The 24122-nt window shown below is 42.3% G+C and overlaps 1 protein-coding gene across 1 annotated transcript in view; it reads left to right on the top strand.

Annotated features, from left to right (window-relative positions):
- The window catches only part of PCCA (propionyl-CoA carboxylase subunit alpha), a 476911-nt gene that overhangs the window by 224503 nt on the left and 228286 nt on the right, over positions 1–24122 (top strand). The window contains exon 17 of the mRNA XM_059721102.1: positions 22171–22281. Coding sequence (XP_059577085.1) covers positions 22171–22281 — 111 coding nt within the window. The remainder of the gene's footprint in view (positions 1–22170; positions 22282–24122) is intronic.

Here is a 24122-nt window from a genome sequence, read left to right as displayed (position 1 = left end):
GGCAGAGCCAAATTCAGGGGGGGCACGAATATTCTCCGTGCCCCCCTGCCAGCCAGAGTGCTTGCTGTCAGGGGGGGCACCAGTGCTCTCAGGGGGGGTACATGTCTCCCCATGCCCCCTATGCATCGCCTATGCATCAGCCTCTGCTCCCTGCCTGCCCCTCTCCCCCTCCCCTGTACCATTGCTCTGCACCAGCAGGCTCCATGCATGCCGCAGCCTCAGGTATTGAGCACACCCCCAGCCCAACCCAAAGCAGCAGTGCGCAGCCTGTGGGGCTACTACAGGGGCTGGGCTGTGATTTGTGGTCCCTCACTAGGGCCAACTGAATATGGATCTTTCTTAGTTTTCCTTGCAATAATTGCCAGTTAACTCAGAAATGTGGATACAAACAAGGGGGTTTCTGTAATCTCTATGTTCTCCACCTGCATTAGTTAATAGAACAGTTTTGTTATTCATGATATCATAGTCTCTTCTAACTTTCTGCACAATTTTTTGTAGAAAGGAATATTTCTGTAGATTTCTGTAAACTCATCAAAATAAAATCTATATGTGCCATGTCTCTCTAAATATACAAATTTAGCAATCAGAGTAAATGTAGTCTTGTTACCTTTACATGTTAAGAGAGACAGCAACACATTTCTTTTTGCAGGAGTAAGGAAATATAAACCAAAATTCAACAAACTGTCTATTATGCCAATTTGGAGAAGTAATCAATTTTACAGCATTTGAATTAACTAGCTCTCAAGGACACTCATTTTACAAATATTTGGGAGTTCTGTTTTTATGCTATTTTGGTGAGACTGGAAGTTCTTACCCTTTTTAGATGCCACACACCCCTCTGGAACTTTTATGAATTGAGCATCTCCCCATTTCAAAAACCAGCTTTATTATCTTCTTGCTCAGGGGCTGGGTGAGGGAATGGGGGGAGGAATATCTGGGTAGGGACCAGCGTATGCTTATCCTTTTGCAGAGGGGCTGGTCAGTGTATGGGGGAGGGAAGAAGAGCAGTGGGGCAGAGATGAGCCTGCACTTACCTCCTTGCTCCCCATCCCACCTTTCAAAGGGTCTCGTGACAGTCAGGTTGAGAATCACTGGGTTTGACAGGGATATATTTGGTAGCCAAGTTGGTTTCAGACAAAAAGAAATGCAAAACTCTAGAACTCTTGGTTCAGAGATGATACTTATTGTTAGACCAACTAAGAAATCACAAAAAAAGTTATCTTTTTCTGCAAACTTTCAGGCATACATGCCCTTCCTCAGGCTCAGGGAAAATTAAAGATGGTAAAAAGTTTATTTTCTACCTATAGGGACTTTTTTTCCTTCTGAGCCTGAGGAAGGGTGTGTATTCTCTGAAAGCTTGCAGAAAAATATAATTTTTTTGTGATTTCTTAGTTGGTCTTATGAAAGGTATCATCTCTGAACCAGGAGGTCTAGAGTTTTGCATTTGGGTTAGACAGTGCATTCATATGCATACACTCTGAATGCAAATCTTGGGACTCTTGAAGTTAGTAGGAAAAGTTTTGGATGTGGAACCAAAAATTTGGCCAAATATAGCACATTATTTGTTAATGCTTTCATACTGTGTTTAGCAAATTGTTAAAAATACAGCAACGCAGATCTCAGGCTTTGGTTTTAGATGGTGTAAGCAGTTTCAATAGCATTTGATTTATATCAGTTTAATAATGCATCCTGACACAGATAACATAACAGATCATGTAACATCCCTTCAGGTCAGTTTTTAACATAAATCAATAAAACATAACAGTGTCATGTCATATTGAACAGTGGTGTATTTCATAACTAAAGGTTAAGCAGGAACTGCCAACATTTTTGGCATTCGATTCTTTTATTCGCTTGGTGCACAATAAAAGATATGATATAAAATAAGTGGTTTTGTACATTGGTGAAAACTATAAGGTGCCTATATATGTGCTACAGGGGTGGGGGGCATTTTAATTAGAGCAGCTCTTGGGAGCCACTAGAATTAAAACAACTGCAGTATCTTGTGTATTTAGCATCCCACATTTCAAAATGATGACAGGCGTGCTTTAACTAAAGCTTGTTCAGTGAGTTTTAATTAAAGTGCTCCTGCCATCATTCTGAATACACTAGATGCTGCAGCATGCTGCATTCTGATTAGAACACATCAGAGCACATGTATAGGCACCCTTAGATTTGAGGTCTTCTAGGTTACTTTCAATAATTCTTAAATATACACACGTTGTATTTTAGTTTTGTTTTAACACGTACATGCATAACCCAACAAAAGCCAGGAAATTTAAATTTCCCTCTTACACTGTGGAAATGGTCATAACCAAACTCTCAGTTCAGTTGTTGTCAGCAGTCCCTCAGAGTCGAGGATGACGTCTGTCAGGCTTGATGTGTCCTCAGGTGACTGAGGAGCCTGATTCTGGATACATGCATTCTTCAGCAATGGGGGCATGTTGTTGTGTGGGGGAGTGGGATTTGGAGCCCCAGGTTGGTCTCCTTCTCCTTCCTCTGCTGCTGCCATTCCACTTTAGTATCTAGTCATTGGACCTTGAAATGGTGCATGACTTGGTGGACCAGGTGGCGCCACACCAAATAGTCAGCAGCTTGCTCCTCCCAGCTGTTGGTGTCAATACTTCCATGCTTGAGGGCAACCTTGAGTGTGTCTTTGTACCGTTTTCTTTGGCCACCCTTTGAGTATTGGCCAATGGAGAGCTGGGAAAAGAGAATCTGATGAGGTAGATGGTTCTCAGACATCCTGACACAGTGGCCTATCCATCAGAGTTGATTTCTCAAGAGTAAGGCTTTGATGCTGGTGGATGCAGCTTCATGGAGGATGCTCATGCTGGTCTGGCGGTCCTCCCATTTGATCCCCAGGATTTGATGCAAGCACCACTGGCAAAAGCTTTCGAGGGTCTTAATGTGGCATTGGTAGGCAGTCCAGGTTTCACTGCAGTAGAGAAGGTTGGTCAGCATGACAGTCTTGTAAACCTGGACCTTTGTTGACTGCTGAAGGTCTCTATTTTCAAAGACACGTTGTTGCAGCTTGAAGAAGGCAGCACTGGCGCAGTTGACCCAGTGCTGGACTTCTTCACTGATAGTAGCCCATTGAGAGAGGTGGCTGCCAAGATACAGAAAGTGCTCTATGTACACCAGAGTCTCCCTGTCTACGTAGATAACATGAGGGATGTTCAGCTGGCCTGGGGGGAGGGTTGGTGGAGAACCTTCATCTTGGTGACATTCAAGGACAGGCCAAGTCTCTTTTATACGAAGCGTTGAAGACATCTAAGGTTGCTTGCACATCCTTTGCAGAGTGAGCCGTCACACAGCAATCATCCCCAATCTGAAGGTCGTGGATGTCCTTGGTGGTGAGTTTCATTTTTGCCCAGCAGCACCCAAGATTGAAAAGCTTCCCATCCAGTCGATACTGGATACTGATGCCAGATGGTAGATCATCTTGGATGAGGTGGATGATGATGGTCAGGTAGATGGTGAACAGGGTCGGGGCGATCACACAACCTTGTTTGACCCTGGTCTGGATGCAGAAGGTGTTTGTTTCAGATCTTCCACTCAGGACAGTGGCGGTCATATTATCATGCAGAAGCCTTAGCATGGTGGCAAACTTCAGCGGGCAGCCAAGGCATTGGAGGATGGTCCACAGAGCTTCACGATTTAAGGAATCGAATGCCTTGGTCAGGTCAGTGAAGCTGAGGAACCGTTCTTGATTTTGCTTCCGACGTTTTTCTTGGATCTACCTGGCAACGAAAACCATGTCTGCAGTGCCCTGGGATGGTCAGAAGCTGTGCTGGGTTCCTGGAAGGATCTCCTCCTCAACAGGACGAAGGTGGTTCAGGAGGATGCAGGTCAGGACCTTACCTGCAGTGGACAGGAGGGAAATCCCCCTGTAGTTCCTACAATCAGATTTGTCCCCCTTCTTGTAGATGGTCATGATGGTCGTGATGGAGAACCCCGGGGATGTCCTTGTCATCCCAAAGGCAGAGGATAAGCTGGTGGATGTGGGATGTGAGCCAGAAGCTGCCAGCATGGTAGACCTCTGCGGGTATACTATCTGGCCCATAGGCTTTGTTGGTTTTCATCTGTTGGATGGGCCTGCTTCAGCTCTCCGATGGTTGGTGGATCACTAAGGGAATCCACCACAGGATGTTGCGGGTCAGATTGGAGGGTCTTCTCTGATACAGTGGATGCCTGGTTAAGGAGGAGTTCAAAATGCTCCTTTCAGTGCAGATGGATGGTGTCATCGTCTTTGAGCAGCTGGGAGCCATCCTGTGATCAGACGGGGTTTTGTCTAATGGAGTGGGGTCTGTAGGTTGTCTTGGTAGCCTGGAAGAAGTTACACGTCATGCTAGTTGGTGTAGCCCTAGATCGCATGCGTCTTCTCCACCCACCGGTAGTTCTTCATGTCACAGATGCGTCGCTGGACCTCAGCCTTTAGCTGATGGTACACTGCCTTCTTTTGCCGAGTTCTTGGATGGCTTTGTCAGCCGATGAAGGCTGCATACTTCCATTTGAAGAGATTACAGATCTAAGCGTCACTGACATTGAACCAGTCTTGGTTTCATTGCTATGTGAACCCAATAGTCTGGGTGCAGGCATCTTGGACAGTGGACTTGAGTTGCTCCCAGTGTGCTTGGATGGAGATGTCATCAGCAGTAGGGACTTGCTGCCGTGCGCTATACAGCTGGGCCTAGAACTCCTCCCGCTGTCCAGGGTCCTTCAGAGCTATGATGTTCAGCCATCTTCAGGCGGCCTTCTGGGTCTTCTGGTGTCTTGGCGCCAGGTGGATGTTCATCACTGAGTACACAAGTCGGTGGTCTGTCCAGTAGTCTTCAGATCCCTTCATGGCCCTCATGACAAGCACATCCCTCAGGTCTCTACTTCAGACAATGATGTAGTCCAAGAGGTGCCTGTCCTCCAACCTTGAATGCCTCCACGTGGTCTTGAGCTGGTCTTTCTGGTGGAAGATGGTGTTCATCATGATCAGGCCATGTTGGGCGCATTTGATCAGGAGGAGGATACCGTTGGCATTGGCCTTCCCTACACCATTCTTGCTTATAGTTCTGCTACAGATTTTGTGGTCATGTCCAACCTGGGCATTGAAGTCACCCAGGAGAGTGCCCTTGTCATCCCTGGGGATGGAGGTGTTGTCAAGATCAGAGCAGAACCTTTCCTTGACTTCCTCATCGGAATCTAGAGTAGGAGCGTATGTGCTGATGACAGTGACGCTTTGGTTTTGGCTGAGGTGCAGGCAAAGGGTCATCAGCCTTTCATTGACACCTGAAGGGAGTTCAGGGAGCATATTAGTGATCTTGTTCCTGATGGCAAAACTGACTCCGTGGATATGGGAGCTGTGGTCTGGTTTCACTTTCCAGAAGAAAGTGTACCCTCTGCTGACCTCCCTCAGCTGTCCCTCCCTGGCGAACTGGGTTTCGCTGAGAGCAGCGATGTCGATGTTGTGTCTCGCTAGCTCCTGAGCCACAATGGCCATTCATCTTTCTGGGCAATTGCTCTTTGGATTGTTGATGAGCATTCTCACATTCCAGATTCTCAAGTTTTTAGTTTTTTCTTATTTCGACCGCAGGAATGGTGATCCCGCTGGGTGCGGTTTCCCAGCCAGGAGAGATGGGACAGACAATTTTTGCGGCACATTTTCTAGCCCCCTCACCATCAGGGTGAGCAGAGGGTATCTTAAAAAGGACTGCTTGGTCATGGATGCAGCTGCTGAAGGACACCCCTATCCCAACACAAGTGTCTGACCATAATCACGCATCTGCTGCCTGTGTGCAGATTCTTGGCTGGGGGCCTCCAGGTATCACAGCCCTGCCCCCACTACCAATCCTCCATCGCCACAGGGCTTTTGGACCTGATGGAAGCTTGCACTTGTCATGTTTAGCGTGGGGACTCCAGCGTGCAGTTGGGTCCACACGGTCTTGGCGGTTGGTGGCCGAGTTCAGTGGCATGGTAACCCATGATAATTGGGGCCACTTCTCCATTGCAGCCTTCTTTTGCCTTCACAGCTGTTGGGGCCACAGCCTTCCTCTGCTCCACTGTTGAAGACTTCTTGGATCATTCTTTGTCTGGAACCTCCCCCTTGACCTTGCTGTCATGGGTGGCCCTACCAGGAGCGTGAGATCTAGATGGCATTGCTCTCGGGGTCATTGGAACACGCAAGCCTCTCCACCATGACAAAGTGATGATCCTCGGAGAGGGCTCAGTTCAAGTGTCAGGCAACATTAGACACTGTCCATAAATTTGTGACGCCATAAATCAGGGATCAGATCTACTAAGTTAGCTCTGGACATTTTAGTTAAGTGTTCTTGAGCTCAAGGTTAGAGCTCATTAAGAGGATTATTCAGATCCCAAGAGAATGAGACATAGCAAAAGCAAAACTAAGAGAAATACCATGGTTATGTTTATCAGCGTTACATATTAGAAAGAAAAAAATGGTAATGACCAGTAAATTACACTCAGTAGAAGGCTTCTTTCAAATCCTTTCCTCCTTTTGTTGCTTATGCCTCTGTGATTTCAAAATAGGCAGATAGGCATGCCCTAACACACTGAAGCTTTTGTTATCCTCTAATAGAAGCAAAAATAGTTTAAAGTTTGGGATATCATTTGACTAGATGTTCATCACCAGTATATTCAGAAACCCTTCAATATTGCACAGTCTGATTGTGTGCGAGTCTATCGCTTCCATTGCACAGGGCTGAAGTAATGAACAGCCCCAATTCTTTGAGGGAAGAAAAGCCAAAAAAATCGTATTACATCAGAACTTGAGGTATTTAAATGAATAACAGATTCAAAACCTTCTCTTACGGAAGGTTTCAATATTGAAGGGTTCACCCTAGTATTGTGTTTGTCTTTTTTGTTTTATCTCTGATTTGGGAGAAGAAACAAATTACAGTGGAACAGTTTTATTCTCCAGAAGACCTCATTTTCCTCAGTTTCATTGTATGTAAATCCTAGTTTCCCTTTGTGGCAATTCTACTGATGTAGGAGCTCCATTGGAATGGCAGCTTTCTAGATAAACATTTTCTCTGTTAGAAATATTTCCTTCTCCTTTTCATCTCATTCCTTTCTCTGAAGGAAGTCGCCAGTAACTCTGGCGCCGCCTTCACTCTCTCCTCCTGTCCTGTCTTTACCCTGCCCCCTCCCCCCCACAAAACACAATAAGGACACCTAAAGCTTTCAGATCACTTGTGAAAAACACAATAAAAAGTGAGGTGGTATTATTAAATGCAAGGAATGTGAGAAAATCAGTATTTTCTTTAATAAAATACAGTACCATAAAATTTTACTGGTCTTTTCATGGGTGGAATTAATGAGTGCCTATACATGTGCAGTGAGGCTGCTCTGATGCACTGTAATTACAGCACATTGGAGCAGACTTGATTAATTGAGTCTGTTTGGGGGCATGGTAATTACCATGCTCTAGCAGAGTCCAGCGTCACATGTATCAGCATCCCCAACTGGAAAAGTGGCAGTGGGAACACTTTAAATAAAAGTCATTCAATGAGCTTTATTTAAAGTGTCCCTGCCACCATTTTTCACCGTGGGGACACTGATACACATAATGCTCCATGTGCTTTAATTAAAGCGGCTCTCGGAGCTGCTGTAATTAAAGTGCCCCTTCCCTTCCCCCCACTCCCTGAGTACATGTATAAATGTCCAATATGCCTGTACTTTTTAAACTAGTAGGCATACATTCTTTCTCAGATACATGGGAAAATAAACACCTGTTTGTTTGTTTTTAATTATTATGTAGGCATTTTTAAAAATGTAAACATAAATCTCAGCTGGATGTATGTTTAGGAGAGAGAGCTGAGGAAGGGCACTGCGTGTCTGAAAACTAGTCTGGCATCGCTCCCAACTATATAGCTGGTCCAATAAAAATATCACCACAAATGTGAAAGGTGAGGTCCCGACATTGTTCAGGACCATTATGGCTACAGCATCATTATAACACTACCATCACCAAAAAACCCTTACCAGTTGTATATTTCCTGGATCATCACAACTACAACAACACTACAGCTCTGCCTCATCTGGCTGGTAAGCATATGGCAGGAATCAGACAGTTTTTATTTAATACATTGTTGTAGCACAGAAGTGAATGCTGTTCTAAAGATACAGCCTTCAGAATTCTATAAAAAATTTATCAGGGTTAAAATAATCCAGAAGTGAATGAATATTAGGTGATGGGCTTTATATTGAGCTCAGTGCTGCTGGGGCCAGCCAGCTGTTAGGCATACTTTGCAAACCCTCACAGATAAAGGACTGAGATGGATGTCAAGCACCTCTCCAGTCTCACATGGATCACAATGCAATTTAGGTAGAAGGTATAGGGTCTTTTTCTGGATTGTTTTTTAACATGGGTGCAGGCAAAAACCAAAATGCTTAGGGTTATTTTCCTGCCAAAATGGAAAATGGGAATTATGTCTATTTCACTTATGGAGCATGGCCTTATACCTAAAGTTATGGGATGGTATCTAGCCAGGTGGCATTAAGATGAACTGTGTTGGTAGAAACGTCTCACATGTCGACATGATTTGTACTTTAAAATTGAAAATTCCTGACTTTGTTTGATTCTATTTTTTGTAGTCTTACTGTTACACTAAAACAGTACTGTTGCATTCATTTTTACATAAAAAATTGATACTGATTCATGTCTATAATCTTGCCATGATGAAAAAAGTGAAAAAGGTGGCATACTGAAATAAAAAAAAAACTAGACAGGAAAGTAAAAGAAAAAATGTTAGCAAGAAAGTAATTGGCACAAATATTAGGACAAATATTAACAAATATCAGATGGCACTAGTTTTAACTTTGTATGGACTCTATGATAAAATCTGCTTGTAGATTTCATCTTAATCTTTAGTAGCTAGTGGTGTATACTTGAAAACCAACACAGATTTTGGTACAGTTTTTCACAGTGGGAACTCTCTGCTCAGGATTTATATAAGACTGAGTGGTCATGGATATTAAACTGTCTGTTATCTCTAGAGAGAGTGACACCTGATGGGATAATTTGAAGAAGGTTATTTATGCTGCAATAATTTGAACTACATTGATACTCATAGAATAACAGTTTCCAGCCCTGTTGGTCCTTTAATGTAGAGGGGGTAAAGGAATCTAAAAGAATGTGAAGAGGAAGCATAAAGTTCAAGCCTACCAACTGTTCAGCACATTAAAAAGTAAATAATTTAATTTGATTTTTCCCCCTTAAAACAGCCTGTATACATTCTTTGTTAAACATATAATTTTGTTCCAGTAGATTAAACCAGTCAAAAAAATCTATGCCTAGCCTGAAGTGGCTGAGACAGACCAGTTTCTGTAGCCATCAACACACAAGGGAGTAAGGTGGCCAACTCAAATGCTCAGGTAGTGATTCATAGGTAAGTCAAGCAAGAGTAACCCTTGGCACAAGTCTGGAGTGAGGTAGAAATCTCACCATACAGTCATAATGATATATGTTAACTGCTTTGACATCATATAAGTCTTCAGTAAGTTGCAGATTACTGCCACCATCTTGGGATAACTAGTATTTTATTAGAAATTAATTTAATGCTATGTATGTTGAATACTTGATTCTCTGCTCAAGTTTCCACAGAATCCCACCAAATAATGTATTTTATGCTCCTTCTTTATAAAAACCAGCCTGCTTAGAATTTTGTATGTTTTGTATTCATATTTTGTGCCTTAACTTTATTTCTCTTTACTACAGGTGCACTGGTACATTGGTCTGATATCAGATCAGCACCGATATAAAGAAAATAGAGTATATCAGAAATTGGCCTTTTTTTTTTTTTGCTTGATGTGGCCAATCAATGCCTTGTGCATGTGTGCAGCTGCAGCATTGCATGTAGGCAGCGTGGAGCACAGCCTGGCAGCTTAGAGAGCTGCATCCAGCAGGTAAGTCTGGTGTGGTAGAAGGGGAGTGGGGAGGTAGTGGGCGTGGGGTGGGGCAGATCAAGGCCCCCACGATGAGGGAGGGAGTGGGGCAAGGGCTAGGGCAGGCGCTGCCCAGCTAGGGCAGGACAGGGTGTGGGGCAGAGCTGCAGCTCATCTGGGGGGTGCGGGGAGGGGGGACGGCTCCCAGCACTGCACACACCCTGGGAGGGCATGGGGGGGGGCGTGTGCTCCAGGATCTGTATGGGATGGGATGGGCTGCTGCTGCAGGCTTGGAGCCAGGGCTGTGCCAAGCTCTTCCAGGGGGCAGGGGCTGGGCTGGGCTGGGCTATGCTTGGGGCTGGTGGCGGCTCTGAGTGGAGGTTATGGGGGGCTGTGGTGAATTTTGGGGTGGCTGCAGCCCTTCCCCCCCATACTCTTCTCCCAGTGCCATCGCCACCTGCCCATAGCGCAGCCTGCCCCAACTCCCCTGCCAGGAAGAGCCCAGCACAGCCCCACCTCTGACCCATATCATCAGCCTGCCTCATCCTGCGCAGATCTGGGGGCACACGTCCCCCATGCTTTCCCAGGGTGCACTCAGCAGTGGGAGCTGCTCCCTGCACCCCTTGGATGAGCCAAGGCTCTGTCCCATGCCCCGCCCCACCCTGGCTGGGCATCATCTGCCTCTGCCCCAGCCCCACTCCTTCCCTTACCATGGGGGCCTTGATCTGCCCCTCCCATGCCCCTTCCCTCCCCCCTCCCCTTCCACCACTACAGACTTACCAGCTGGATGCAGCTCTCTATGCTGCTAGGCTGTGTATTGGAAATTGGATCAGTATCAGCCGATATGCCTCCTTAAAAATTGGCTATCAGTATTGGCCCCAAAAATCTCTATTGGTGCACCCCTACTCTTTATGTGATTAATCTTTTCAGCATTACATAGTGTTTTAGCTGATCTTCTGTAGCTACAGTTAGTGGGAGGCGCACACATACAATTCACCAAAGTTTTTGAAAATACGCATCTAAATGTCCCAGCACTGCATTATTTTCCAACAAAAAAGTTCACTTGCTCATTTGGGGATACGAATGGGGTGGGGTGACTGGCAATGGAATATGGCTCAGAGACTGCTAATGGAATATGGAGCTTTTTTGTCATCCCCATCTTACTAAGTCTGAGTAGGCAGAGGTTGGCAAGGACTATTAATCTTGATGGCTACCTAGTGACCTGTGTCAAATTACTAATCTTACATTGTTTCCTGGTGGACAGTTGCCTACTACAAACAAAAGCCAAGTTCAGTGTCATTCTTGGTAGTCTCAGTAGCTAGGGACAGAAATGACAGAATGACTGGGCTACATTGTCCCTCTATAGGTGAACTCTCCAGGTCAGGTTTGAGGCAAATTGATGCTGAGGAAGCTGACTGTCACTTGTGTAGCTGTTTTGTGAATAGAGAGAATACCTTATTTTCCAAGCTTAGTCAGTCTAGCACTTTCCGTGAGCATTACATTTTAGTTCAGTGGGAGGGGGACAGATTCAAGGCAAACCTCCAATAATTAGATTCTATACCTGGAAAATTCTAATAATTTGATAAATTTTCCATGTATAATCTAATTATTGGGGGTCATCCTGTATTCAAGTAAATATGGCACGTAAAAATGGGAGTGTTCATTGCTTTGAACCTTTTGGATGTAGTGTATCTTGCTAATATGGCTTGGCACCTTTTCCTCTGAACCACTTGGATTTAGCTTTTTAGAAACTGTAACAGAGTCCTTACATTACAGTCTCTTCATGTAAGGGCCCTCTTTATCTCTGTTCAAGCCAGGCCTGGGTATATGTTCTGTACTTTGTCAATAAAGTAAGTGGAGAAATTTGAGACACCCTATTTTTTTTTCTTGATTGCTTAAGGCTTCTTTCTTTTGCATCTTAATACTATTTTAACTTGAAAGCAAACTGCTTTTAAAACATTTTTTAAAAGCAAGTTTTATTTTCTTTCATTGAAATTTTGCAAACTTTCAGCCAAGTGGGCTACAAGGAATAATGCCTGACATGCCTTGTGGGAAGAATGTTGGGGAAAAAAAATCAATTGTGATATTTGTAACAGTATTATATCCGTGAAGTGCCACTCAGCTTACAGTGTTATTGGAGTTTGTATGGGAGATGACAAGTACCTTCTACTGAAATAAGAAATCCTAGAATCTGTTAGCTGAGCAGAGACTATAAGTGGGGTTCAGTGAACTAATGATCAGTTCAATCACTAGAACACAACTTGTATTCTATTTTTTGTCCAATTTTTAGACTGTTATTTTTAGGAGCAGATGATAGGTCTCTGCTCTTCTATTGAGAACTAATCTGAGCTCAGAGACTTAACTGAGCACTGTGTAAATGAAGAATGGGTTCTAATATCAACTTCTTTTTTTATCCACTGGCCATTCTGTTCAGTAGAGTGATAAAAATCTTGCTTTGAACTCAGACATAGATTTGTCTTTACTTTGCACAATTTTACTATTAGTATTGTTGAAATATTAGGAATGTTGGATTAAAAACAGTAGTTGGGTTTAGAGGTGGTCATTCCACAGGAGGCACCAAATATTTCATTGTTAATAGTTTATCTTTACAAGCTCTTTTTGTTTTGCAGACCATTTGGATTTTGATCAGAATGCCTCTCTAGTCTATGAATTTTAAAAGATTTAAGGAAGCTTACATTTGGTATGATTTTCTCCCCCCATGCTAATGAGCCTTTTTAGCTTGTTTTGTGATTTTTAAAAACATTGAAAGAAATATTTAAAACTTAGCATTAATGTTCTGGAAAATGTTATGGGTATTTCTATTTAGAATCCATGAACTGTGTTTGAAATTTGATTATGGAATTAAAATGGTATTTTCTGCACAGAGAAGTGAGATGAATAGGGGCTACCCAACTAGAGGAGGTGGCCAGCTGATTTCATAGGCAGGTCACAGGGCTGATTGCCATTTTCACAGGCTGATTGTAGCGGGGCCCCCCTATGCCTATGGCCAAGGGGCCCAGGAAGTTCTGCCCCTCTCTGCAAATTGACAGATGGTCCAAAACTGTGGCTTAATTGCTTTATAATATTTCTCTTAAAGGCTTGTGCGGGCTTAGTCAGAGGATTCAGCCCACAGAATCCATTAATTGACACTTTATTAAGCAATGTAAGCATTTAATCAAACTCCAAACTGAAATATTTTATGAAATTAAAGCTGTACATAACATGAATTGTAACTTAATACCATCACTCACTTTATTAAAGGACATTGTAAAAAGGAGTTTACTCAATGCTAACCTTGAAACAGGCAATTCATGCTATTAAATAATAGCATTCTGCATCCAGTAGAAGTAGCTGCAGGCATTTTTTGTCTCTGTGGGATGAACACTTGTCTGTACACTGAGATGGCACACTCAGCGTCCTCTGAGTTCGTTGGAATGGTAAGGCAGTGTCTTGCCAGAGTGTAGAGATGTGGAAACTGGTCACAGACAGAGTCCCAAAACACAGGCATAGGCATCTGGCACTCTTTGGCAAAGTTTACATAAGCAGCACATTTGTTGTCATGCTATTTCTGCCACCCATTGATTGATTTCAGTAGTTGAGGGTCACAACTCACCAGGCACCTGGTTAGGGTCCAAAATGCGAACAGAGCTAAGGAAGGAGGGAGCCAGTTGTCTGAACTGCTGTGGCAATGGTGGGTCATACCTGTAGTACTGGTTCAGCTTCACAGCTGTTACCTGGAACAGATCCCTTCTCTATTGGTTTTCATGAGGACAGCTTAACAGTTCTTGTGATGTCCTGTCTTCAGCCCAGTTTATCAAATTCATCATCTTGTTGTGTGTATAGTGGATCACAGCCTGCAGGTCTTCAAACCACATTAGAAGCTCCATCAGCTGGATGGCATTTTCAGCCACAAATGCCACTTGATCTTGAATGTTGTCCTGTCTTAAGAGATCGTGAAGCTTAAGCATGCATATGTGCTGGGTGTGATTTTCAGCTTCTCACTCATGAACTGTTGGTAGTATTGTATATGCTCAGCGTGATAACAGACCACTTTGAACCATGAATTCCACCTTGTGAGCGCAGGCTCTGGTGGCAGTGACACAGTGGCATATGAGTGCTCACTTTGACTTGCAACGGACTCTTTGTACCAGACTTTGCTGCCTAGACAGTGCTTAAAGAATTTTTTTGAAGTAGGATACTAGGCTATCCACATTGAGGAACTGTGTGTACCAGATGTCGCTTACTAAAGACAGAATATGTGCACTGCAGGTGACATGAACTGTGTTGGGCAGCATTCCTCGGAGAGCATCAGAGAAAGCCTTGCACATGTACATGGCATTATTGGACAAGAATGCTGAAATCTTGTTAAAATCTATGCCATATTTGACAATTGCCTTTACTATGGCCTGAGATGGTAGAAAAACTGACATATATGAGGTTCTGTTTAAAACACAGGCAGGTCCTGGTCTGTTCAGCTCCCAGACACAAATAAAATATGCAGCAGGTAGTTATCTTGAAGGTCAATGGCTTCATCACCCACAATGGAGGATTCATACTCTGCCAATGCAGACTTTGTGGACTATACATGTGAAGCAATCACTGCAGAGAGATAGTCTTGGAAAAGCTTGTTTGCACGTAGAAAACTGCCAGTATTGGTACATTTTCGTTTGGGTAGTCTCTTAACTTACAGTAAGTAAATTTCTCCAGCAAGATGTTGGCTGCTACAAAAACCTCCACAAGGAAAAATGCCACCTCTTACCTTGCCAGACTGCTTTCTGTGGTCCTCTTAAAGAGCAAGGACATGGTCTCTTGTTTCTTGCTCTGACCTTCAGCTTCTGCTGCAGCCTTCTGCTTCATGTGTGCCTCAGACTCAAAGTCTATCTATACAGGTTTTCCTTGACACATCCAGAGTCACATTGCAGGTGGTACAGAACAGTCTGGCTCCATCTGTGCACAGGATCCCTGCGGGATACTGCCTTGCATGGTCCAGAGCTGAAATGTATTTGACTGTCTTGGAGAATTTCTTCTCAGTTCTCATGCTTAATCCTTCTCAGGCTGCAACATGCCTGCGACCTTTTTAAAAGTGGGTACCAAAACCCTCTCACTTCCCATCTTGCATAGCATGCCAGGACACCCTTGAAGGATCTCAAGGCACCGTGGATGAGAATTACTGCTGTAATGCTTGGGAATAAGCCCTGCCGTCTGTAGGAAGCACTGAATTCCCTACTTACTCCCAAGAGATACAGTTCGTTCCACAGATGCAGTTTGAAAGTAGGGATAGAAAATAACTAAAATATCAGCCGTTTGTCATTGCCGAGAAGGTAGAAGGCAATGGCCTTCATTAGTGCTGGCTACAAGTTCAGGCACTTAAGGATTCTTTGTTTCTTTTATTCTCTTGTCCTCGGATCAGGTGAGAGGACAGCATGAGCTGCAAAGGACTGTGACAGCATTATGGTATGCAGTTCAGAAGGGGTTGTGAGTGGGTACAGTAAAGAACAGAAGCAGGGATGATAGAAGCACAGAAAATTCAAAGAATAGAAAGCCTTTGGAAGAGGGAAAGAAGGAAGGTGATGGGAGAAAGAGGAGAACAACCTGTTGCAGGAGAGATGAAAGGATAAAAAAGAAATCAGAACTGTACCAGTGGGAACAGTGTAGGAACTGCAGTACACTGCATTGCATTAATGGGAACACAAATATTGTTTTTTCTCAGCATGCCTCTTTATTCTTAGTTGTTTGTTTTACATGGGAAAGAATAAAAGAATGATGAAAGATGGGGCGGCTGATGAGAGGGAGAGAGAAGTAGGGCTATTCTTTTTCCTTCTTCTGTAGTTGAGACATCTTAATCTTCTACTCTCAATTACTTTTCAACTTTGAACATTTGCAAATGTTAGTTAGCCAATGCCAGAAATAAAGAAATTCATAATATTAAGGGCAAAGTACAGACAGTCAAAAAGCCCGAGGCTGAATTGATTCAGTCTTTGCAGGTTAAACTGCACAGAATAAATTGAAACAGAAGTGAACAGACATTTACCTTTGATTCAGGAAATGCAGCTACATGCCTGCAGTGGCTCAAACCAGAAGCCAGGGGTGTTAGAGTACAGCTCTCTAGCTGTGTGTTCACTTCCTCTTCCTGCTGCCCCTGAGGTCTCTGGGATTTGCAGTCCAGAGTTACAACAGCAGGACTCTGCAGGGTTGCTCATCATTTCTTCTTCCTGCTTCCTGGTGCCTCTGGGTTTTGTAGTCCACAGTTGCAGCCAGCAGTAATTTTGAATGGGGGGAAGGGGTGCTCAGCCCCCCTCCCTGACCCCAGCCCCCAACTGGGGTTTACTGGAGGGGGACAGCCTCCCTCCCCTTTGTAGACTGGGTGGCATCCCCAGCCCCCCAACCTCATTGTCAGCCCTCACTGCTCCAGCTAGGGAGCAAAAAGGTGAGGCCAACCCTGCCCTCTGGAGCAGACAGCCCAGTCCAGCCCAGGGCTGAAAAGCATGCTGAGGGACTGTGATTTAACTTGAACCAGGAAGGGGTCTGGGACAGAAGTTTCATAAACTGGTTTGACCCAAATCAGTTAAGTCTGATACTACATTCAATCAGGTTTATCTTAAACCAATTTCAGCTATTTTGAAGCTGGTTTATGTGCACTGGGCTTCTGTTCTGTTACAGGTTTGAACCAGTTTCTGATCACCTAAACCGGTTTATGTGCAACTTCTGTCCCTAGCCAAGAAGTTCATATGTACATTTATTAAAATATTTGGTTTTAAGTTGAAATAATGTTTTCTTATGTTACTATATAGTCATTTTCTTTTCCGTGTGCTAATGTATTAAGAGGGTAAGCACAAATGTGATACTTATAGGCTTTGTAGTTTTGTTGCTATATTTTGTGCAACCCCTACTGGCATCAGTGGAGTAGTGCTCCTGAGTGAAGATTTTATGTGAATCCTTGTGCACCCATGATACATTTAAAAAAAAAAGATTTTTTCCTTTTCCTTTGCTGCTCTTTCAACTTTGCATAGATAGCTCATTCTGAAGTGTGTGGAATCTACATATGAGCTTCCAGTGACAGAATTTGGCACTAGGCTATTATATTCTCAATATCTGTTTTGGGAATTTTTTTAAGGCGGTGTTTTCAACAGCTATGAAGTCTTGGGAGTTACTGTAGTTTTATGTTGGGTGTGACTGAACAGAATTTGGCGTATTATAGCTAAATCTTTAAATGATGATATTATCAGGAATAGCAACTCAGTGCTGAATTCAGTGCTTCAATTTTTTTTCCTCATGTTGAAATGAAATGGATTACATATTAAACTTCATTACATGTAAAGTACAGTACTAGAGAATTTGTTCAAAATAGCAATGCTAAATTATTTTCTGTCAATTTAAATTCTGAATAAAAATGAATGTTAGGTTTTAGCAATCAATAACTACGCAAATAACATTCTTTCCATTCCACTTAACACAATTAAAATTCGCAGCAAGTTAAATATATTGAATTGTTTATCTGTGGAGAGGCATGTAGGACTCCAATTAAGTTTACATGGATAAATGCAGATTTGTGTTTGCGAATGTCAAGCTGACAGAAGCTTACTACTGCAAAAGGGCTAATCAACACTGAATATGTTTAGTGTCAGTAAATATTTATAGTGAAAATCTTGCTTGTGGAATGCTAAGGCACAAAACCCATTTTTTTTCCCTGATTTTTAGTGATTAAGTACTGTGATTTGCGTATCGCCCTATCCATAGACCTTCTGTAAATTTTTATTTTATATAAAATTAAATATTAGCTTGATCTTCCTGGTGTTTTGGAGAAGGAGAAATATAAGCTACATTGCAGTTTTTTAATCAGTTGTAAAAAAAACCGTGATGAAGTTAGCAATATTTTTAATTTGGGTCCGTGAACGGAATCCGTAGAGCCTGAAATAGGACCAAGCACAATGCAGACAAGTAGGCTGTATGAAAACTGCATGATGGAATCAGCAGTGGATATTGGATCTTCTTTTCTCATGCCGGGGCCTCCTCAAAACAGAGATTACTAATCAAACTGTGCTGAATGCTGTTGTAGTTACGCAATGTGCACAAATGTTCAGTGGGGAGTAGGTTCAATAGGTTCAGACCACAAAATTAATTGGACCCAAGTGATACGTTTTCTTAGCTCATTGTAAGTTAAAAGCTAGAATTTCTGACTTTTTATGAGTCTTTTCTTGAAGAATATTGTATTAAAATTGAAATCTTTGTTGAATAAAGACCTCAGTGTCCATTGTAAGGCAGAACTTTAGTTTTCATTAATATTGTGTGGATAATCTGATTGGAAAAAAAGGAATAAGGAATGGGAAGAAATGATCTTTTTTACACTTATTCCACTAATGTATTTTATGATTCAGAGGGAGGAACAACGTTGAAATTGCAGTTCTTGCTTGTACTGGCAATTGTTAACAGTGTGAAAGAGGTAGAAATTTAAAAAGGTGTTTATGAAGGATACAAAATGACACCTCATTTAGTGACTTTTTCTCTCATAATCTTTTTTTTTTTTTTTTTTTTTTTTGGATTATAAAATGTGATGATTTTGTCCTGGGTTGATTGCAAAGCTAGTTGAAAACAAAAACAATCCCCCCACCCCCACAAAACCCTACTGAAGCCCAGATATAATATAGTACAGTTTAGATTCTAACTTTGCCTGAAATAAGTAATGCCTGTTGGCCTCTGTTTGATCCTATGAGAGTGTGGGGCTAATGTCTGGCCAGTGTTTTGGAAGCAGCAGGTAGTCAGGAGCAAGCTGCTCTAGGGGTCCACATTTCTGTAGCCTGGCAGTTATTCACACACAGATGGGGACCTTATGAACTTTGGCAGAGGTCATGCTAAATTGCAAATCTAAAACTTCTAGACTTCTGAAAGCTTAGGGTGACACGTTATTATTTTTTTACGTGTGCAGTTAGAACATCGTTGAAGTTATAAACTCATTTTTAGTAGATGATTAGCCATGCATTCACTGTTTAAACAAGTTATCTTGGGGAGAGATGAAGGCAATCTTTCATAATACTTTAAATTGAAACTATTGCATATTAAAACATTGATTTACATATGTAGATCACACTTGTTAGATTGCTGCCCAAACACCTGTTTGTTTGCTTCTATTGAGCTTATAAAAGGATTTTAAAATCTGAAAGCACTGCAGAAACCTCTGATTTTTGAGATGCACATGGTTTGGAATGAATTAAGATATTCATAATCATTTTTGATTTCAAGTCTTTTGGGGTAGTCAGTTGAGATACCAAGATCTCTGTCATCTGTCATCAGCCATCATCTCACCAGGGATCTTATAGCAGCTTTGGAAAGAAAAAATGTGAGATGATCTGGTTTCACATTGTAATGTATTACATTACGCATTCAGTCAAAGCTAGAGAACACTGAAGAGCTACTCCTTTGTGTTCTAATTACAATCCTGAAGCTGCACTTAAAAAGATGAAAATCTGTCATACTTTAACTTATTGTATTTTCTATTCAAATGGGAAAATTGGTGGGGGGAGCAGGGAAGTTGGTACATTTAGACTTGGGTCCCTGCTCTGTAATATCCAGGATACAGATCATACTTGTCTGCAAGCTGCTTTCTTTTAGCTATCATAATGTTCCTTTTTTTTTTTTACTAAATTTGTTCAGTGGAGATATGTGAAACAAAATGAATGTTTTATGAATGTAAATATCCAAGGAGCTTAGATGTCTTAGTCAACAGGTGGTATAGAGGCTGATCTTTTAATCAAATGGTCAATGTGTCATTACTGAACTAGTTGAGTTCAGTGTGCTGGTTAATGGCTCATGAACTATTTTATAAAGCTACAGCAACATGTTTCAATGACGTCAAAGTCTGATTCCATGTTTTGAAAGTGGTTTCAGTATCGGCCACACAGAGAGCAAGAAAATTCACACCAGCAGCAGGCTGTAAGAGGAAAAGGGTTTTAAAGCTGTTTGAACTGGGTCATGCATAAGATAACAAGAATGTTACTCATGCTTCTAAACAGGAGAAATACAAAGGGAAAAGAAATAGTACACTTAAAAAGTCTCCCTCATATTTACTGTACCATTGGTTTCCTTGTGGCTATATCTCCATTTCAGAAAGAAAATGTAAATAGTTAGATTTACAGTTGCAGTTTGACTATGCAAGCTAGTAGAATGCAGGTGATATAGCAAGTTTTTTTTTTCATTATTTAAAATTATGTTTATGAGTAGGATCAATTAAGCAATTTCTTCTATGAAATACCTTAGTTTAATGTGGTGCGTTGTTTTCTAGCCATTTCTATATTGTGCTGGCAGTACCTCTTCAAATCTCTTGTTAAAGTTTTCTCCAAATTGAAGAATTGAGATGTATATTTCTGATAGAAGTAAGCTCCTTACCAGACACTCTTAAATTATCCTTTTTGGAGATGATATATCTGTGATACCCTTAAGGTGATTTAAAAAAAATCTTTATACCAAGTAGCAGTTGTATTCAAATTCAGAGATGAAGGCATTATATTCTTTGCTACCTCATTTCCCCTTTCTTTTTCTGTGTTCCTTTATTATACTCAATCTTGCAGTCAAACTGCAGAGACTGAACATTGTCATACTGTTTATGTAAATCAATGGTTATCTAATTATAACCCTTTTAATTATAAAGATTTCTAGCCAGCATTGTTTAGTGCAAGTTTGCTCAGAGGTATTGACTCCATCATAAGTTATGGTTATGAGAAGGCATTTTGATTTAAATGCAGAAAAACAAATTAATTAGGTTGCTTACTGTATTCACTTGATTCTAAGACAAGGTCTCCCTCATTTAACATATGGGAAAAACCCCTTGTTTTAGAAATAAGTGGGGGGGGAGGTGGCTGCTGTGGCTTGGGCTTCAGCCCCTACCCGGCGTTGGGGCCATAGCTATAGCTGCTGCTTGCCCCTGCAACCTCTGGACTCTGCCCTCTTCCCCTATCTCCCCACGACACAGCCTCTGCTCCCAGACCTGCCTCTCTCCCTCCCCTCCCTCCCCCCTTGCTTTTGCTACTTGCAGGCAGGCTATGTCCATGCTGCAGCTCAGGCACTGAGCATGGCCCCACATCAGGCAGCCTGCATGGCTGCTACATGAGTTGGGATTGGGCAATGCTCACTGCCCCAGGCTATGAAGGGAATGGAGCCTGTGGGTGCAGAGGAAGTGTAAGGGGGAAGAATTGAGAAGCGGAGGCTATGGCGGGGGGGGGGAGAGGAGGGAGCAGCAGATGGAGGCAGAGGGAAGGCAGGGAGCAGAGGCAGGGGGAGGAGCAAGAGTGGGAGCAGATATGGAGGGGGAAGGGGGTCTTGAGGCTGCAGGCAGGCCAGCAGGGAGAAGAGGTGGCAGGGGGCTACCTGACTTCCTCACATTACTTATCCCACCGTCCAACTGCCTTCCCTCCCTGCAGTGGTTGGGGGGTGGGGGGGCGGATGAATTAAAGACTCCAATAATTAGATTCTATACCTGCAAAATTATAACAAATTTATGAATTTCCCATGGGATTGTCTTAGATTTGAACAAATCCAGTAGCTCTTCCTTCCTTTTCTTGGTGGTTGATTCCTTTGGTTGCATTGGGATTTACAGCATGATGATAGGGCTTTCAGCTATACTTAACCTATAAAGTCCTATTTAGTAGTCCTTTATGTGGATAATTCTTTTGCTCAGGTCTATTTTTTTTGCAGCTCGCACCCAGTCTGGGTGGCATATCAACCACCCGGTTTGCAGCTTTGCCATTGTGTACCATTCTGCTATATAGCTATACTTTATGGGTCATACCAGCACCATGCACCAATTGCTTGTTTTTATACCCACAATGCCACATAATGCAAAATATAAACATTAAAACTTGATTAGAGATTTTGCCAGGCAGAGTTGTGTAAAAATGTATGAAATATAAATATGTTTAAATTTTTTTTGTTAAGCTCGATCATTTTTTTTTTTATGAATTACAATTGACAAAGTGATATAGAGACACATATGACTTTTTTTTTCTTTTAATTATACAACCTTCACAAAAATATATTTAAAGTGGATGTAGATTTAATTAGAAAATGACATATGATTATGTCATGAGTGGACTAGGAACGTCACTTAAGGTGTCTCTCTAGGTCTGTGGACACCAAATTTGTTGACTGGAATTTAGAGGGAGGTGGGTGGGTGTGTGTGTGTTTTGGGGGCTGTAGGGCTGCTTATTTCATTTTGTTTTATGGCTTTCCCAGTGTTGTTTGGGAATGACATTCATCTGATTTGACTCATTGTTTTATTTTTAGGTGTGACTCATAATATTGCTTTGCTGCGAGAAGTGATAATCCATCCACGCTTTGTTCAGGGCGATATCAGCACTAAATTTCTTCCAGAAGTCTATCCTGATGGCTTTAAAGGTTTGTCTTCCCTTGAAATATTTTTTTAATTTTGGAAGATGATTTTCATGACTAATTTCTTGTCTTCTGGGGTGAATTGTTCTCTAATATATCTTTCATATTTTAGATTATGTATTTATTTGCAGACTGTTTGAAGTTTTTAATAACAGGTTGTTGAATTGAAATAGTTGTTTTCTTTGAACTTCAAGAAGACTAAAATCCTACACTTCTAGCTACAAATGGATTCTAAAGGGGATGAAGATGGAGGATTCTCTGTGGTTGTAGGGGACAGGACTAGGAGCAGTGGCTTCAAACTGTAGGAGAGGAAATTTAGGAAGGTTGCAGATTAGGAAGAACTTTTTCACTATGAGGGTGTTAAGTACTGGAATAAACTACCTAGAGAGATGTGGCATCTCCATCCCTGTTAGTTCTCAAGAGCATGTTAGACAATTGCCTGGGATCATTTAGTCACTGTTTTGGAGCTGGGGGATGGACTTAGATGACCCAATGAGGTCCTTTCCAGTCCTGTTTTCCTATGATCTTATTTTTATGGTTGTCTTAGATGTTAGGTGTGATGAATAAGCTAAATGATAAAAAACAAACATATACAAAAGATAAAAGCCATTATACTAAATTCACACAATGACCAATGTAGTGAAAGAGATTAAAATAAGAATCACTGATTACATCTACATGAGATGTTTACTGACCAGAGCTGCCTAATTAGCTGTGCAGAAAAATCTCAGTGTCTACACATGCAACCCTATTAGACTGTGGGAGACTAATTAACTCTGCTGCAGGTTAGTACATGTACATACAAATACTAACCTGTGGTGGCATTCTTTAGTGCACAGCAATGCACATGTAGACACTGACAGGGATGGCTGGGGCACAAGGGCGCTTCAGTGGAGGGACTGCCTGCCAGCCAACCCTGCACTGGAGCACCCTTGTGCCCTGGCCATCTCCTCTGCAGCACCTTGAGCCAGGTCAGAGCAGCCTGAGCTGGCAGGCTGACTCCTGGGGCCTGCTGCCAGCTGGGGCTGCTCTGACCCAATTCAATGGGCTGTGGTCCTGGGTGCCCATGAAGATGTGGTGTCTGGGAGCAATACATTTAAAACTGGTGGACTCTCCATCTTCTAACTCTGGTTTACGACTAGAAGTCTTTCTGTAAGATATGCAGTAGTTAAACACTAATTATCAGGTTCTATGCAGAAATACTTTGGTGAATTTCTATGTTGTGTGATACACAGGAGCTCAAGCTATAGATGATGTAGTGATGATGCCTTGTAGCCTTGACATCTGTGAAATTATCAGATCTTTTTATGAGGAGGTAATGAAACTTCATAACTTTATTGCATCTCGTTAATTGCATGTGTAGATGCACCCTGTAAGATGGAGGATTCAGGAAAGACAGAACGTGGCAAACTCCTGCCAAGCAGTTGATTAGTTCTGGAAGATTAGAAAACCAGAGTTGCCAATAAATGTGGGAGTTCCCCAGATGTATGGCGGGGCAGCACTGAGTTTGAAAAATGGCTCTGTTAAGCTCTGTAAATATAAATGACCAATAACACATTTAAAACTAAAAGTGTTTAGCAGTTAGCAGGATTTTGAACCTAAGGGGGTTTATACACATGCTCTGGGAGTGGGGGAGGGGGGAAAGTGCTTTAATTAGACTGGTTCTGAGAGCCACTCTAAATTAAAGTACCTGGAGTGTCTCTTGTATCAGTGCCCCTGTGCTGAAAAATGGCAGCGAGGGTGTTTTAACTACAGCTCATTTGATGAGCTTTGGTTAAAACATCCCCGCCACTATTTCTCAGAGCAGGGATGTTGATACAGGAGATGCTGGAGTCTGCTGCAGTGTG

The sequence above is a fragment of the Alligator mississippiensis genome, chromosome 1 (genome assembly GCF_030867095.1).
Source record: "Alligator mississippiensis isolate rAllMis1 chromosome 1, rAllMis1, whole genome shotgun sequence".
NCBI classification, from domain to species: domain Eukaryota; kingdom Metazoa; phylum Chordata; order Crocodylia; family Alligatoridae; genus Alligator; species Alligator mississippiensis.
Note: the sequence above shows the minus strand (reverse complement) of the source record. Positions and strands in the feature narration are given on the sequence as shown.